This window comes from Canis lupus, chromosome 22 (genome assembly GCF_011100685.1).
Source record: "Canis lupus familiaris isolate Mischka breed German Shepherd chromosome 22, alternate assembly UU_Cfam_GSD_1.0, whole genome shotgun sequence".
Classification (NCBI taxonomy): Eukaryota; Metazoa; Chordata; class Mammalia; order Carnivora; family Canidae; genus Canis; species Canis lupus.
In genome coordinates this window covers 46,702,948-46,720,832 of record NC_049243.1, presented here as the reverse complement: position 1 = coordinate 46,720,832, position 17,885 = coordinate 46,702,948, and the positions used below count along the sequence as shown (strand labels likewise).

The 17,885-nt window shown below is 41.3% G+C and overlaps 1 protein-coding gene across 3 annotated transcripts in view; it reads left to right on the top strand.

Annotated features, from left to right (window-relative positions):
- The first annotated feature begins 60 nt into the window (after nt 1-60).
- UGGT2 (UDP-glucose glycoprotein glucosyltransferase 2) overlaps nt 61-17,885 on the top strand; it is a 184,336-nt gene continuing 166,511 nt past the window's right edge. Inside the window, exon 1 of one of the 3 annotated variants that reach the window (XM_038569881.1) lies at nt 61-253. In XM_038569881.1, the coding sequence (XP_038425809.1) occupies nt 102-253 (152 nt within the window). In that variant the 5' untranslated portion in view covers nt 61-101. Of the gene's footprint in view, nt 254-584; nt 718-17,885 lie in introns of those variants that run through there. The other 2 variants (XM_038569879.1, XM_038569880.1) reach the window with 2 other exon arrangements.

The following is a 17,885-nucleotide window of genomic DNA, read 5'->3' as shown; positions in this document are numbered from 1 at the left end:
GCCGCGCGGCGGGAGGAGCCGACTGTCCCGTGGCGGCTGCGGGCTGCGGGCTGCGAGCTGCGAGCGCCGGTCCGAGGGGCTCGCGCTTCCCTGTCCGCGCCATGGCCAGGGCCGCGGACGTGGTGCGGCTGCTCCTGGGCTCCACCGTGCTGTGCTGCTCGTTGCTCGGCGCCCGGACGGCCTCCGCGTCCAAGGCGGTGACGGCCCACTTGGCCGCGAAGTGGCCGGCGACCCCGCTGCTGCTGGAGGCCAGGTGGGTGCGGGCGGCCCCGTGGCCGAGCCCAGCGCGGGGGCGGGTCGGCGCTGTGAGGGGCTGTGGGCGGTCTCCGCGGCGCCTCAGACCGGGCTCGCCGTGGGCCGGCGGCAGCGCCCTCGTGCTGGGGCTCGGGCTCGGGCTGGGGCTGGGGCTCCGGCTCGGGCTCGGCGTCGCGGCGTCGCCTGCTCGCGTGAGGCCCGGTGCGCGGCGCTCCCATGCGGTTCCTTGCCTCGCCCACGGCTCCCCAAACGTCGCGGCCTTTAACTCGTTTGGATCTCAGGAGCACTTACGAAAGAGAAAAGGAAGAATGGGAGCTGGGGCGCGACCTTCAGCGCAGGCAACTTCCATTGATGTAGGCAGTTCTTTTTAGGAGACGGTGTTGGAACCACCTGGCTTCGTGGTCACACCTTCTTCCTTCATGGGCTCCTGAGCTTCCTGTGGAGAAGGCAGCTTCCCGCCAGGTATTTCCTCCCGAGTCCACCGAAATGAGTTCCTATCACTTTGCAGAAACACAACTTTTATCTCGTGAATTTTGCTCATGGCATTCTAGAAGTTAAACCACATTTGAATATTCCTCACTTTAAAAAAAAAATAAAAAATAAAAAAATAAAAATATTCCTCCCTTTAGTTAGCACGAGCATTTATTATTTATTTATTAAAGATTTTATTTATTTATTCACGAGAGACACAGAGAGAAAGGGGCAGGCACACACAGGCAGAGGGAGAGAAGCAGGCTCCATGCAGGGAGCCCGATGCGGGACTCGATCTTGGGACTCCGGGATCACGCCCTGGGCGGAAGGCAGGCCTTCAACCCTGAGCCACCCAGGCGTCCCTAGCAGGAACTTTTAATGCCAGCTGCTTTTTTGTCAGTTCGCCGAAGAAACCTCTTATGGACCTTTAGAAAGAGAGTCCATCACCTGACACTACATTGCGTTTTTAAGATATTAAACCTATTTTTTTGAGTTATAATTAACAGCACGTATTAGTATGAGGTGTACATAATATTTAGTATTTTTATATATTGTGAAATGATCACAGCAGTTAGTCTAGTTAATGTCTGTCACCTAACAGAGATACAAGCTTTTTTGTGTGTGTTGAGAACTTTCAACATCTTAGGAGCTTTCAAATGTGCATATAGGTCACATGCTACATGCTATACGTTACATACCCATGACTTATAACTGAAAGTTTGTACCTGTTAACCTTAAAATTTTATTTTACCAGCAAAAATGAACTTATTCAGGAATAATACAGAATTGCAATCAGGGACAAACTATGGCAAAACCATAGGCGAGTCTAACAAGCAAGGGAGAGGAACTTTATTTTATGGAGACGGAGAAAGTTTGGGAGGGTTGTTTAGAACAAAAGTCTGTTGGAGAAGAGCCAGAGCCCAGTATGATCACAGTTTCTCTTTGGCTAAGATGCAGGACTAGTCAGTTTCTGGTAGGACATGCAAAGTACATCTTTTTCTGTTAGGGCCTGTTATTGAGGATTCCTGTTGCAAATCTTGTGTTAGGAGTCTATAATTGCTTGTTCTTCCAGCAATTGATATTGAGTGGTACAGTGACCTCTTCTCCATACCCTATCCACTTTAATAAGGTTTCTATTTAATAATTTTTACATTACGCCCTTTTGATCAAAATCTTGCTTGAAAACATCACTGACCGAAAGTCAGGTTTTTCATATTTAGTGACTTTGTCCCTCAGTGCCAGAAAGGTTCTTTCTTGATTGTCTTGTCCTAATGGATGGAAAGTACACAGGGGGCTTGGAAACCACCTAAAAGCCACATTTGAGTAACAAGGAAAGGAAGTGCCCCAGAGTTCTCCCTCCTAACTATCTAAAGTATCAAAAAAAAAAAAAAAGGGATCCCTGGGTGGCGCAGCGGTTTAGCGCCTGCCTTTGGCCTGGGGCGCGATCCTGGAGACCAGGGATCGAATCCCACATCGGGCTCCCGGTGCATGGAGCCTGCTTCTCCCTCTGCCTGTGTCTCTGCCTCTCTCCCTCTTTCTCTCTGTGACTATCATAAATTTAAAAAAATAAAGTCTGTATCATTTCAAGACAGTAAGTATTGGATTGTATTCCTCTCTTAATTGGGTATATCATTTTTATAAAAGTTTGACAGGGAACTAAATACAAAAAAAACATAAAAACAGAAGTAACACAACTTCCAAATTGTATGATGGTTCTAAACCAGGCTCCTGGGTCAGAAAGTATCCAGCTGAAGGTTATTTTTTGGCACTTATTTTGACTTAGGGGACAAAAGTTCTCCCTATGGAGGCAAATCTGGAGTCTTGTATGCCTCCTAGAAGTCCTCACTTAAAGTAGCCATGAGAGAAAAATAGTGAATACTATAAGAGCACACTGTAAGAATGAAATAAGTGCATTTGAGAGATTGAGTGCAGGTATAAACATGAAGCAATAACTAATGAACTTTTTGCAGAAATAGTAAAACTTCAAAAGTGTATTAAAATAGTATTATTTCAGGGTGGCCCAGTGGTTTATTTTTTTAATTTTATTTATTTTTAAATATTTTATTTATTTATACATGGGGGAGGGGCAGAGAGAGGCAGAGGGAGAAGCAGGCTCCATGCAGGGATAAATAAAATCATGAATAAATAAAATCTTTAAAACAAAACCAAAAAAAAAAAGTATTTCAGAAGAACCACTTGAAATGTTATCCAGTAATATAGCATGTAAGGTTTCAAATTCAGGAACTATGAATTTGGATAAGAATTCAGAATCAGATAAGAATTCAGATGAAAGAAAGACATTTGTAACTTCTGAATCTTCTAACCCTTCAAAAAATGCAGCTGAGAATTTAATTTGTCATGAGATTTTGATGAGACTGTTGCTGAAAGGCCATAATCAAGAGAGGAGGTTTCTCCCTTTAACAGGGGTTTGGGAAATGCACACAAGAACATTTCCTTTCTAAGAAGGGGATCATAGAAGCAAACAGTGAGGAAGAGGTATACAGGTCTGGTCCTTACATATTAAGAAAGCTGCATTATCAGTTGTTCCTCTTGTTTTCACTCAAGAAAATCTTTACTTGCAGGTCACCAGATGGTGTACCAGTCCAGGCAGGGTTTGGTGATTTCTCTAGATGTGTCATGTGACTCCAAGAGCCTATTCCTTGGAGTTTGGTGCCACAAGAACTAGCAGTTCCTGATAAGAGCCTTTCTAGCAAGATTGAATACAGTCTTTCTGGAGGTGCCTTTTTTCAATGGAATCTCTTATTTGTGAGATGTGATGCTTAAGGCCCTGTCCTGGCAGTGCACTTTGAGAAAGGTCACAGTACCAAAGCATTAAAGAATTAATTAGGCCTTTACAATATTGAAGTATATCTCCTTTTATCTGCTGTGGGTCAAAGGAGCTGTAAGGGCCAAGTGCATTGGACATCTGTGACTATCTCAAAGGGTAAGAGTTTGAGTTTCGAGGGGATGGATCAGAGATTTAGAAGAACCAGTGGTAGTGCTTTTCACCAGGGTGTTTGGAAGATCTCTACAGTTTTGCCAATTGAGTCTTCATAGTGTTATTAATATGCTCAACTAACTCTGAGGATTGAGGATGATGTGCACCATGACAGTGCTGTAAAACTGGGCAGACAGCCCTAACTTGTCAAAGCACCTGATCAGTGAAATGGGTTCTCAGTCACTATAAAGTTTGAGAAGATTCCCCAGGTAGGGATCATTTTTTTCTAACAGAATTTTTAGCCACAGTAGAAGCAGCAGCTTCTCTACAAGGGAAGCTTCAGTCCAGTGAGAAAACATACAGATCAATACTGAAACATGTTTCTGTCCATTCGTTGGGAACACTTTATGAAATCCATCTGTGCAAACAGGTTTCCCTGGAATATGTTTTTGACAGGTGGGGCAAGTGAAGTAGGCACTTTTTACAACCTCATTAATACTTCCTCACCACTATTGGTTCATGAAATGTTATCATTGTGTCAGTAAACCACAGTGGTTTAATGCTGTTTAGTGGTAAGTGTAGGAACTTTAGCAATTTTGGTAGGGCCAGATTGTTTTTTGGTCCAAACCAGAGTGTTCTCTCTCTCTCTCTCTCTCTCTCTCTCTCTTTCTCTTTCTCTTTCATTTATTTATTTATGAGACACACACACACAGGGAAGCAGAGACACAGGCAGAGGCAGAAGCAGGCTCCCTGCAGGGAGCCTGATGCGGGACTGGATCCCAGGACTCCAGGATTACGACCTGAGCTGAAGGCAGATGCTCAACTGCTGAGCCACTGAGCCACCCAGGTGTCCCTGGAGTTCTCTTTCTTTATTGAACCAACAGTGATAAGATTCCCAATATTGTTTTTCCCCACTCAGACAATTGTTTGGTATCTCCTGGTGGTCTTTCCGAATTATCATTTGGCAGAACGTCTCTTTAGATAATCACAGAGGTTACTGGTTTCTTTGAGAGCAGTGTTTTGGGCAGAGATATCAGTGAGATGGTGTCCTTTGGCCTCCAGGGAGTTGAGTCTGGAATGCCCAGGAACCTTAATAACAGCCAGAGCAGCTGCAGAAGTGTGGCATCTGACACATTTTGAACATAAGAGCCATTTTTAGTTTTAGCCATATTGTAGGTAAGAAAATTTTGTTTCTATAGTCCAAAGTCTTAAGCTACCCCAAGGCATACCAGCTATCAGTATAAATGTGGCTTTGCCCTTGGCCAGAATACAAGGATGGCTAAAAGGATGCCATGATTATTTTTTCAGGAATATTTGAGGCTAGAGTGCTATCCCTTTGCCACAGGATCTAATTGTTGGCTCTAATACCCTATGGGCCCTATGTTTTGGGGTTAGTACTCCCAAGGGTATTCCCTTTCCTCTCACATGCAAAGACACATCTGTCTTCTTGAACTTTCCAAATAATAGGGTGGGGTTTTACATTTTTGAGTAAAACATACAGAGATTGAGGCATAAGATAGAAGTTTGGAATCCAAGAAAGGTTCAAGAAAACCTCATAATTGGCGTTACTTCTAGGTTTTGGAAAGTTCAGGATGCCAGGAAATCTCCCTGGATCCATGTGTAGTCCTTGTTCTGACATTAGGTGCCCTAAGCATGAAACCTGAGTTGAGCAAACAGCATTTTTTTTCTTTGAAGTGTTTATTTCCCATGATGGCGAAAAGTTTTAACAGGTGGATGCTGTCTTCCTGTGAAGAGGTTTGAGAAGGGGGTGCAGGGAAGCATATCATTTAGGTATTGCATCCAAGTAGAACTTGCAGAAAACTTACAATCCAAATCAGCTTCTAAGGTTTGTGAAAAGAAGGGCTCTGTAAAACTGGCATTACTGTCCAGGTGTATTTCCATTCTTCCTAAGTGAAAGCAAAAAGATACTGGCTATCCTTATTGAGTGGAATACTGAAGAATGCATTGTGGAGATCAATTACAGTGAAAAATTGGCTTCCAGTGGGAATGAATGTCAGCATATGGGGTTAGGAAGAGCAGAGTACTGAGGGATAACAGGGTCATTTATTGCTCAGAGGTCCTGGATAAACCTCCGTCCTTGGCCATTGGATTTCCTCATAGATAAAATAGCCATCTTATAGGGATTGGTGTAGGAATGATGAGGCTTTGAACTTTGTAATCTTCTATTATGAGTTTGATGCCTTGAAAGGCTTCTTTATTTATAGAATATTAATTCTAGGGAGAGGTTTTGAGGCATCTATTTGAATCTTGATGGGAGGTACACTGTGGATTCTGCCAATATCAGTTGAAGATCTTGTCCTAGAGGATGGACCCAGTAGGGACAAATCATCACTGTCCTCGACTCCACTATAGTGCTGTCAGACTCAGAGCAAATAAAAGATGTCAAAGGGTCATTTAATTTACCTGGTTGCCTTTTTTATTACTATGGTCAAATTTCAGAATTATTTCCCCTTTTGGGAGAAAGGAAATTCTGGTCTATTTTTTCTAAGAAATCTCAGCCCAGTAAATGAAGAATGGCAGAGGAACTAAGGAGAAAGGTGTGTGTATCAGAGTGCTTAGACAAAAGGAAGTAGCTTTAGAGATAGGAACTTTCTGAGGTTTATTAGAGACCCTCCACTCTTTGAGACCATTTTAGTACTCCAGGGCTGCTTTATAGCAATGGGGTTGAGCACCAAGAGTATAGATAGCTCTGGTGTCAATAAGGATAGAGAGATTCAATCCCAATCTGGAGAGTGGTTTCTCTTGAGTCGATTAAGAAGAGAGACTGGGAAGAGTCTCTGTGGCTCCTCAGAGCCCTATTGGGAATTCGGAGGACACTGGAAATACTGGCTAGGGAGCTGACGTTGCAGGAGTACCTAAGTCAGTAATAATCTTTTCCCCAATGTCCTGGCTCTTTGCAAGGAGTACAAACTAGTAGGTTTTTAATTTTGTTCAGGAGCCTTCATTTGCTGGAGATGAAAACCAAGAATTTTAAGAATTTTATTGGTCTTTTTTTGGCCAGTGGGGGCAGGCAGGTTGACACATCTAGGATGTGAGCAAACATCTAGTTTGCCAAATTGACTGAATCTGGAGTGAACATAGTTTCCCATTCAACCCTGGTCCTTTTAAATAAACAGCCCATTAATAAACCTAGAGCTAAATGCTACCTAAGTGGATTTAGCATCTAAAGAAAGATAAAAATTTAAAGACAATTTGGAGTTGGTTGTAGTACTTATGAATGGCTTCACCAGGTTTTTGTGTGCAGTCTAAATTTTGTTCCAGTCAACAGGCTCAGGAAGAGCTTCTGTTCTTGCTCAGTGGAGATTTCCAGCAAGTGTTTCAGCATCTTGCCAAAAGTTAGGTGTCTGTTTCTCTAAATCTCTTTCAGGACCTTCCCTGGACTAGTTTTATCCAATGTTTGGCCTGGCCCTCACCAACAAGCATGTGGGCTAATTGACATAAATCAGGTTAGTAAGTTTGAACAACTCTGGTAGACTCTAGCAAACCTATCGAGGTCCTCAGTCACTTTAGGAAACTCTTGAAGTATGGCTCACAATTCAGCCTTAGTCCAAGGCTAAATAAATATGGGGTTTATTGAGATCCTCAGAAGACTTAGCTTTAAAGGGGAAGGTTTTAACAGGTTCAGGAAAGAAGGGAGTGGGGAGAAGTTTGAGGGGAAAGGTAAATTCAGCTAGAGAATTAGAACAGGGAAACTGAGGGTATAGAGGAGGTGCAGGCTTTATGGAAAGGAAGGAGGCTGATGACACCGGAGGTGGCATCTGAGCACAAGATAGCTGCTTCCATCCTGAGACAAGATGGCAGTGGGAAGAGAGAGACTTCAGAAACTTTTGGGTCTTTGTAATAGTTTGTTTCAGCTAATCTAGAAATTGTATTTTGCAGAGAGGCAATTTTAGATTTCTGATAACATTTGGAAGCTTCAAACTACCAAATAGGCATCCCATGCACCTTTGACAGCTTCTCAATGCCAGTTCAGCTTTGAGAAAAGTGTTAGGGAGATCAAATCATGGCCATTGTAGTTATAAATTAGTTTTGGCTAAGTCAGAAGATTTATTTAGGAATGTGGATGAGGAGGGACCATAGTTTTTAAACAAAAACCAGCCAGGGTCCCCAAAGCAGGCATAGGGGGCAGCAGGACTCAGAGTATTTTGATGTCTGGGATCCCATTTCTTAAAGGCTTTTTTCTAACGGAAAAAGAAAAATTCCTAAACAGCACAGTTTCAATGGGAAAAGTCTGTTCCAGAAGGAAATCAAACTTCTGATAGGAATAGTCCAGTTTCAAAAAGGAGTCAGATCAAAGACTTGTACAGTTCCAGTGAACAATCTGGTTCCGAAGAGTGGGACCAACCAAAGGTTAGCATAGTTGTAATAGGAACAGTTTGGTTCCAAAAAGAAGTTGGACTAAAGGTTAGTGTAGTTCCAATGGGTGTGGTCTAATCCCAAAAAGAAATTGGGAGATTTCTTTTCTTTTCAACACGAGATACAGTTCTAACAGAAACAGTCCCGTTCTGAAAAGGAGTCGGATCAAAGTCTAAATGAGTACTCACAGAAAGAACAAGGCCTTAAAGTCCCAAATAAAAGCTTGGAGAGCTCAAACACAAAGAGAGCATGGCTAGCAGTCTAAGAAGAACATTGAGGATCATTCTCAAACTCCAGGGTAGCAAGAAAACCATGAACCCATTGGCTCTGTGGGTACTGGCACCCGTTTGCTGACCAGCCTCAGAGATGATTGGGGGTCCTCTCTGGATCCCACCTCTGTTCACCAAATGTTTTTTTTTTTTTTTTTTAACCAAATGTTAATCTTAAAACAGTTATTTTATGGGCAAAAATGAGTTTTCTCAGGAATAACAGGATTGCAATTAGGGACAAACAAGCTATGGCAAAACTATGGCAAGTGCAACAAACAAGAGAGGAACAGTTATTTTATACAGAAGAAAGAGGAAACTGGAAAGGATTGTTTTGAAGGAAAGTCTGTTGGAAAAAAGCAGGAGTTCAGGGTGATGATGGTTTCTCTTTGGCTGAGTTACAGAGGTAGTCAGTTTCTTGTAGGAGATGCAAGGTACGTCTTTCCCTGTTGGTCCCTGTAATTGATGATTCTTTCCTGTTGAAGAGTCTTCTGTTAGTGGTCTCTAATTGACAATTTTTTCTATCATGGACATTGAATGGTACAGCTCCCCCTTCTGGCTTTTCCTTCTAATATCCCCAATCCATGTTAGTGAGTTTTCCCTTTATTAATTTTCACATACTTTTTGACCACCTCCACCCATTTCACCTATCCACTACCTGACCCTCATGACCACCAGTCTGTTCTCTATAAATGAGACCGAGCCACCCAGTTGCCCCTGTGTAGAAGCATTTTGGTCATAGTGCCATTTGTTTATTTTTGCTTTTGTTGCCTTTGCTTTTGATGTCAAATCCAAAAAGTCATTGACAAGACCAATGTCAAGGAGCTTACTGCCTTTGTTTTCTTCAGGGAGTTTTATCATTTCAGGTCTTATGTTCAAGTCTTAATTCATTTCAAGTTAATTTTTGTATATGCTGTAGGACGGGTGAAGTTTCTTTTGCATGTGATGTCCAGTTTTCCCAACACCATTTACTGAAGAGACTGTTCCTTCTCCATTGTATATTCTTGGCTTTTCTGTTATAAAATAATTGACCATATATGCAGAATTTATTTCTTGGCTCTCTGTTCTGCACCATTGGTTAATGTGTCTATTTTTATGCCAGTCTCATACTGTTTTGATTATGATAGCTTTGTGATATAGTTCGAAATCAGGAAGCCTGTTGCCTCTAGCTTTGTTGTTCTTTCTCAAAATTGCTTTGTTTATTCAGGGTCATTTATGGATTGTTTATTCTATTTCTGTGAAAAATGGTACTGGAGGGCAGCCCTGGTAGCACAGTGGGGCAGCCCCGGTGGCGCAGCGGTTTAGCGCCGCCTGCAGCCCAAGGCATGATCCTGGAGATCCTGGATCGAGTCACACATCGGGCTCTCCGCATGGAGCCTGCTTCTCCCTCTGCCTGTGTCTCTGCCTCTTTCTCTCTGTGTCTCTATGAGTAAATAAATAAAATCTTTAAAAAAAATGGTACTGGAATTTAGTTTTGTTTTTTAAAGATTTATTTATTTGAGTGAGAGAGACAGTGAGTGAGCATGAGCAGAAGAGAGAGAAAGAGAAGCAGACTACCCTGCTGAGGAGGGAGCCCACCATGAGACTTGATCCCAGGACCCTAGGATCACAACCTGAGCCAGAGGCAACTGCTCAACTGACTGAGCCACCCAGGCACCCTGGTATTAGAATTTTTGTTTTGTTTTGTTTTTGGAATTTTAATAGGGATTGCCCCGAATCTGTAGATTGCTTGGGTAGTATGGACACTTTAACAATATTCTTTCAATCCATGCATATGGAGTGTCTTTCCATTTATTTGTATCTTTAATTTATTTTATCAGTGTCTTATAGTTTTCAGTATACAGATTTTTACCTCCTTGGTTAAATTTTTCCTAGATATTTTATTCTTTTTGATGCAATTGTTAATGGGATTGTTTTTAAATTTCTCTTTCTGATAGTTTGGTATCAGAAATGCAACAAATTTTCTTATATTGATTTTTGTGTCCTGTCACTTAATTTATCTATTTGTTCTAATAGTTTTGGTGGAGTTTTAGAGTTTTCTATGTATACTATCATGTTATCTTCAAACAGTAACAATTTTACTTCCTTCTTTGGATTTAGATGTCTTTTCCTTTTCTTTCCTAATTGCTCTTGCTAGAATTTTAAGTACTATATTGAATAAAAGTGAGAGTAAGCATCTTTGCCTTGTTCTGATCTTAGAGGAAAAATTTCCAGCTTTCCACTGTTGAGTATGATGTTAGCTATGGCCTTTATTATGTTAAAGTTTGTTCCCTCTATGCCCAGTTTGTTAAGAGTTTTTACTATAAATGAGCATTGCCTTTTGTTTAATGATTTTTTTGTATGAAGGTGGTCATTTGATTTTTATTTTTCACTTTGTTAATGTGGTATATCATAGACCGATTTGTGGATGTTGAACCATCCTTGCATCTTGGGATAGGTCCCACTTAATCATAGTGTGTGATCCTTTTAATGTAGTGTTGAATTCAGTTTGCCAACATTTTGTTGAGGATTTCTGCGCCTGTGGTCATCAGGGACATGGGCCTGTAATTTCCGTGTGTGCGGGCGTGTGTGTGTGTGTATGTTTCTCCCCCCCACCCCTCCTTGATATTAGGGTAATGCTGGCTTTGTAAAATGAGTTTGGAAGCATTTCCTCTTCTTTAAGGTTTTGGAAGAATTTGTAAAAGATATTAAATCTTCTTTGAATATTTGGTAGAATTCACCACTGAAGCCATCTGGTCTTGGACTTTTGTTTCTGGGGAGTTTTTTGATTACTGGCTCAATCTCCTTGGTTATAATTGGTCCAGATTTTCTACTTCTTTCTGAGTCAGTCTCAGGTTATTTCTAGGAGTTCACTTCTTTTAGGTGTATGATTTGTTGGTACATAAGTGTTCATAGTGTATTATGATCCATTGTATTTTATGATATCAGATGTAATAGTTTTATTGAAAAATGTATTCTAGCCTAATGTGTGTTGTCTTCCTCTATTTTCCTGCCAGAGTTTGCATGGATCCCATACTGCATTCCAAATCAGCCTAACTTTTTCCAATCTTAGATTTGTAGTTGCATTATCTTGATTTGCATTGTCCTGGAGTCTTAGAGCTGGAACTTTTGTAGGATGCTCCTTAAGGTCCTTCACAGTTTAGCACCCATGTGATGTACCAGCCTAATCACTTGTAGTGGGAAAATGGCAGCTCCCAAAAAGATGTCTACATCCTAACTGCTGGAACCCTTTAGTGTTACCTTATTTCGAAAAAGGATATTTGTAGTTAAGGGTCTTTAGATCATTGTGGATTATCTGGATTATCTAAATCCAATGTCCTTATAAGAGATAGAAGAGGAAAAGGCCTTGTGAACAGAGGCAGACATTGGATTGATGTAGCCATAAACCAGGGAGTGCTTGTAGCCTCCAGAATCTTGAGGAGGCAAGGAAAGATTCTCCCCTAGAGCCTTTGGTGGCTCATAGCCACACCACTACCCTGATTTTGGACTTCTGGCCTCCAGAACTGTGAGACCATAAGTTTCTGTTTCTAGGTTACCAAATGTTTGGTAATTTGTTACAGCAGCCCTAGGAAACCAGTACAGATTTGGTAAAGTGGAGTGCTGCTGTAACAAATACTAACAATGGGGAAGTAGCTGGTAAATCAAGCGAAAGCTGGAAGAGTTGTGAAAAATATGGTAAAAAGCCTAGATTGCCTTGAGGGGACTGTTGGTAGAAATAAGAATATTAAAGGTGATTCTGCTAAGGACTTAGAGGAAACCAGGGAGTGTGGTAGGGATAAAGCTTCTGTCATAAGGAACACTTTATGTCCTTATGAGTATAATGTTGGTAGAAACAAGAATGTTAAATCCACTGCTGGTAAATGCTCAGAAGGAAATGAGGGGGGCAGCCCCAGTGGGGCAGCGGTTTAGCACCCCCTGCAGCCCGGGGTGTGATCCTGGAGACCGGGGATCGAGTCCCACGTCGGGCTCCCTGCATGGAGCCTGCTTCTCTCTCTGCCTGTGTCTCTGCCTCTCTCTCTCTCTCTCTCTCTCTCTCTCTCTCTCTGAATAAATAAATAAAATCTTAAAAAAAAAAAGAAGGAAATGAGAGACCTATTATTGGAAACAAAGATGATCCTTGTTTTCTAGTGACAGAAAACTGGCTGAATTGGATTCTACACTTGTGTGGAAAACAGAACTTCTAAGTGATGAACTTAGATAGCTAACTAAGGAGCTTTCCAACCAAATCATTAAAAGTGTTTCCTGGTTTCCTCTTGTTCATAATAAAATGCAAGAGGAAAGAGAAACTGAAGATGGAGGTGTTAAGGAAAGAGGACTGTAGCACTTCTCCTGGATAATGGGAGCTTCTCCACTTGTCCATTGCAAAGAATGTTGAAATGCGGAAACTCAGTGTTGGGGACACATGCTCTGGAAAGAAGACCAAATATATGGCTGGACATTGTTTTGCTGTATAGGTTAGGCATATGACTCATGGATCCACTCAGCACTCTCAGCAGAAGCCAGGAGTAGAGGTGGGCTTATGCAGGAAGGGTCTGTGGAGGGTTTTTTGTTAATAACATGGTCCTGGTAAGATATACAAGAGACCCCCAAGGATTTTGATTATTGTATCAACAGAAACCTTGCCGGCTCATACCAGAAGAGACAGGATGAAATGAGACAAGGCTGTCAGACTTTCCAAATCCCATAGGCAGGAAATTGGCTGATAGACTACTTAACTGCAAACATGTGCTACCCTTCAACCCTTCAAGAAAAAGGAATTATGAGATGGAAGGCAGAGCTGTGGCAAGCAGGACAGCAAGTGGAGCAACAAGCCACTGAGGGTTATGCTCAGGGCTTGAAACCTAATAGAATTTGTCCTGCTGTATTTTGAACTTGTTTGGGACTGATAACTCCTCTATTCTTCCTAATTTCTCCTTTATGGAATTGGAATTTCTGTCTTTGGAATGCCTATCTCATTACTGCATTTTGGCAGTACACAACTTGTTTTCTAGTTCATAGGTCCACATATGGAGAAGAATTTTGCCCCAGGGTGGAGCATACCCAGTGTCTCACTTATACCTGTTTTAAGTGATTTACATGATAAAATGTGAGACTTCTGGTGATATTTATGTGAGCTTTTGATTTAGAGATGATATTCTAATGGGTTGAGATTACATTGGAGAATGTTGGGGTATATACATTTGGCATATACATTTTGTATGTGGGACAGATATGGATTCTGGGGAGCTCAGGGTGGACTATAGTGGCTTGAATGGTGGCCCCCCAAAAGATAAATGTAGATCCTGACCTTTGGAACCTGTTGTGCTAACCCTGACACCAGGAGTTTAGACCTTTGACCTTTACAAATAAATTTCTCTTGTTTTAAGCCACTATGTTTGTGGTTTTGATACAGTAGCCCTAGGAAGGCAATATAATACTCTGCAACAGTCTTTTCTTCATTGATACCTTATTTATGGACTTAGCATATTACTTTCTCCTTGATAAAACTAATGTCTTTCTAGTATGTTCTCGTAACATTTGGTCAATACTTCAGTAATAATTCTTATTGCAAGGTATGTATGCTAATCTCTGAGGCTAAAATGTGAGCTTCAAGGGATAAGATTATTTCTTATTTAAATTTATTTTGCAAGGCATAGTGTACAAAAGTAAGTGCTAAAATGTGAGCTTCACGGGATAAGATTATTTCATTTAAATTTATTTTGTGGGCAGCCTGGGTGGCTCAGCAGTTTAGCGCCACCTTCAGCCCAGGGCGTGATCCTGGAGACCTGGGAGAGTCCCTCTTCAGGTTCCCTCCATGGAACCTGCTTCTCCCTCTGCTTGTTGTCTCGGCCTCTCTCTCTCATCTGTCTCTCTCATGAATAAATTTATTTTGCCAAGGCATAGTGTACAAAAGTAGTGCTAAAATGTGAGCTTCAAGGCTATTAAGCTTATTTCTTATTTATATTTTGCAATGCAATAGTGTACAAAAGTAGTGCGGTGGCAAGTAAGTATTATAATATGGGGTTGGTAGAAGCAATAAGAATCTTTGGGCTCTCTGCTCTCTCTGGCTCTACTCTCTTCTCCTCTCTCTTTCTCTCTGTTCTGTCTGTTTCTCCTCTCTTCTGAAAAGAGAGAGGAGAAGGAACCTTTCAATTGTCTCCTCTATCCCACATAATCCAACCCCCCCCCACCTTCTCCCCTCCCCCCTGTCCCCCTCTTCCCCTTCTACCCCCCTCCCCCCTTTCTCTCCTTCTCTCCCCCCTCCCCATTTCTCTCTGTCTCTCCCCCTCTTTTTTAAAGATTTATTTATTTAAGAGAGACAACACAAATGGGAGGGGCAGAGGGTGTGTGAGAGAATCTCAAGCAGACTCCCTGCTGAGCGTGGAGCCCAACATGGGACTCCATCTCATGACCCTGAGACCATGACCTGAGTCAAAATCAAGAGTTGGACACTCAACCTACTGAGCCACCCAGGGCCCCAAGAGTATTTCTTATTCATACTTGTTTTCCCAAGACTCAGTACAAAAGAAGTCGGCACTCAATAATGTTGATTCAACAGAAGGGACCTACTTTAGGTAGTGTCTTCTTCAATCCACCATCAGAATTACCTCTACAATATACCTGATCTGTGGAAACTGTCCTGATTGCATGATCCAGACAGGATGCTTAATGTTTATTCCCTCATGCCCTTACCTGTTCTTTTGTGAACAAATATAAATTGTCAGCAAGTCCTTTGTTATGCAGACTACAGTCTTTCCCACTACAACTTTTATCTAGTAGTCTTGACTTTATCCTCGTGAACCAAATCTCTTTTTGACAGTGTAGCAGGCTGGAAGCTGGTAGTTCCTTTAACAGTTGCACTTTGCATTTTTGTTTTCTAGACTTCATTATTCTGCTCACGTTCTAGTTTTTAATGTTTCTTGTAATAAGAATTCTAGGTAAGTCAAAGAGGTTGAGAGGAACAAATGGAAAATGAAGAATTGAAAGCATTGAGTAGATAGAAGGAGCTTGGGAGAAATAATGGTTTTCTGTTTGGGGAAGCTCCATTCTTTTTTTTTAATTTAAAGCTTTCTTGGGAATTTGTCTCGCCTGTCTCTCACCTGTCTCTCGCCTCTCTCTCACCTCTCCTGTCTCTCGCCTCTCTCTCGCCTCTCCTGTCTCTCACCTCTCTCTCGCCTCTCCTGTCTCTCTCCTCTCTCTTGCCTCTCCTGTCTCTCTCCTCTCTGTCTCTCCTGTCCCTCTCCTCTGTTTCTCCTGTCTCTCATCTCTCTTCTGTCTCTCCTGTCTCTGTCTCTAGAATCTTTTAGTTCAGACTAGAAATTTGAGTGCCTATTTTGAGCATGGCCCTATGATGAGCACTGTGTAGGAAGCAAAGATGGATGAGGTATACCCCCTACCTAAAGAAATTTATAATTTAGTACTATTTGCTAGGGATGATTATAGACTGATGAGGGTAAATTTTCATAACTCATAACTTCTACATCAAAACTGCATTTATAACACTGGTGTTGCTCTTATAACTACTGTCGTGCTCTTTCATACATATAAACATATCCTCTATGCAAATCATTTTTATTTCTCTATGGTAGAGCTCTTTGGGAAACACTGTTCTAAATATTGTATAAAGCAAGTAAACAAATTGGAAATACCAGTTTTGGGGGTCTTTTTTACTTTTTTAAACTTTAACTGAGGAACTGATGTAGATGATCTCTCAAGGATATTTCCTCATGAATTACTGGCAAATTGCCCCTGGAAGTCCATTCCAGAAGAGTTCCCAAAGTGCTGAGAGCAGTGGTATATTGAGGGAATAGGTGTGTATGAATATGTTCTCAAGGTGAACACTTGGAAGGATCCTACTTAAATGTGTAAATTCTGGCATATGAACATTCTGCCTGTGGTTGCACAGTATACAAGCCTCTCTGTAGCTCTAGTCAAGTCAGCTAGGTATTAAGTGTTGCTCCCTGCTTTGCTTAAGGTTTTGTACATTCTTGACCTTTTCAGGCCACATCCAGTTTATGCCATTGTTTCTTCTGCCTTTAACTTTTCCTTCTCCTTCTCCGCCCTTTTTTTTTTTTTTAATGCCATCGAGTTGGACACTATTAATAGCAAGAATTGTTTGTGCACTGCTTTCAATTCCTGTGTTTGCTATGTTTATGTGAATAAATTAATCAGTTTTTCTCTCCTCCTTTTCCCCTTTAGTGACCAGACCCACAAGAATTATTTTGCACGTGTCTTGGATGCCCTCATATTTTCCATTTATATTAAGCATTAGTTTAAATTTGCCAAGACTAGAGAGAAAGATAAGCTGGCAATAACAAATCTGTACTGTTTTTTTTCCTAAAGAATTTTATTTATTCATTAACGAGAGAGACAGAGACCAAGGCAGAGACATAGGCAGAGAGGAGTCAGTGTGGGACTCTCCCAGGACTGTGGGATCACACCCTGAGCCAAAGGCAGACATTCAACCACTGAGCCACCCACGTGCCCTTGTACCATCTGTTTAATGGCTATTTCCTTTCTAGTTTAAATAGTTGAATCTACTTGCTCTGAGTGTCTTGCACATTGTTGTTCTGTACAGGACTGAGTAGCCTCTCAATTCATTATTTCCAAAGGTTTTATTTATTTATTTTTCCAATTATTCCCAAAGGTTTTAAATGGCATTGGTCATTTTTTTCTGACCTACACCCTGTGGAAAAATCAAAGTGCCTGGGCTTTAAGGCCAAAGATCTAATTTGATACACCAACTTCCTATTAATTTTCTCATTAAGGTATTTTATGTCTTAAGTACTATCATCTACAAAAATAAGTAGCTAAATAAAAATAATATACATTACTGTTTTTTTTGATAGAGTAAGCATGTGAGTGAGGGAGGAAGGGGCAGAGGGAGAGGGAAAGAGGGAATTCCAAGCAGGCTTCACCACACCTAGTGCAGAGCCCAGTGTGGGGCTTGATCTCACGACCCCAAGATCATGACCTGAGCCAAAATCAAGAGTTGGCCACTTAACTGACTAATCCACCCAGGTGCCCTGATAATACTGTTTTTAAAGAGTGTTTATAAAAACAATATTTGTTTGTGAAAAACGGGCAGTCTTTTTTTTTAACCTTTAACACTTCCTTCATTACTGTTAAATTATACTTCTCAGTAATTTGCAATGACATGGATAGAACTAGAGAGTTTAATGCTAAATAAAATAAGTCTATCAGAGAAAGACAAATACCATATGATTTCACTCATGTGGGCTTTAAGAAACAAATGAGCAAAAGGAAAAAGGGACACAACCAAGAAACAGACTCTTAACTATAGAGAACAAATTAGTGGTTGCCAAAGGGGTTATAGGGGAGGGTGAGTGAACTATGTGATGGGGATTAAGGAGTGCACTTGTTCTGGTGAGCACCTTGTGTTGTATGTCAGTATGAATCACTGTGTTGTACACCTGAAACTAATGTAGCACTGTATGTTAGCTACACTGGAATTAAAACAAAAGATTCTACTTCTCAGTGGTATTTCACATGAAGAAACAATAAATTATCTGTCTTTTAGTTATAGCTAGTAATGAGGAAAAGTCAGAAGGAATTTCATGCAATCTTTTCCAGTCACG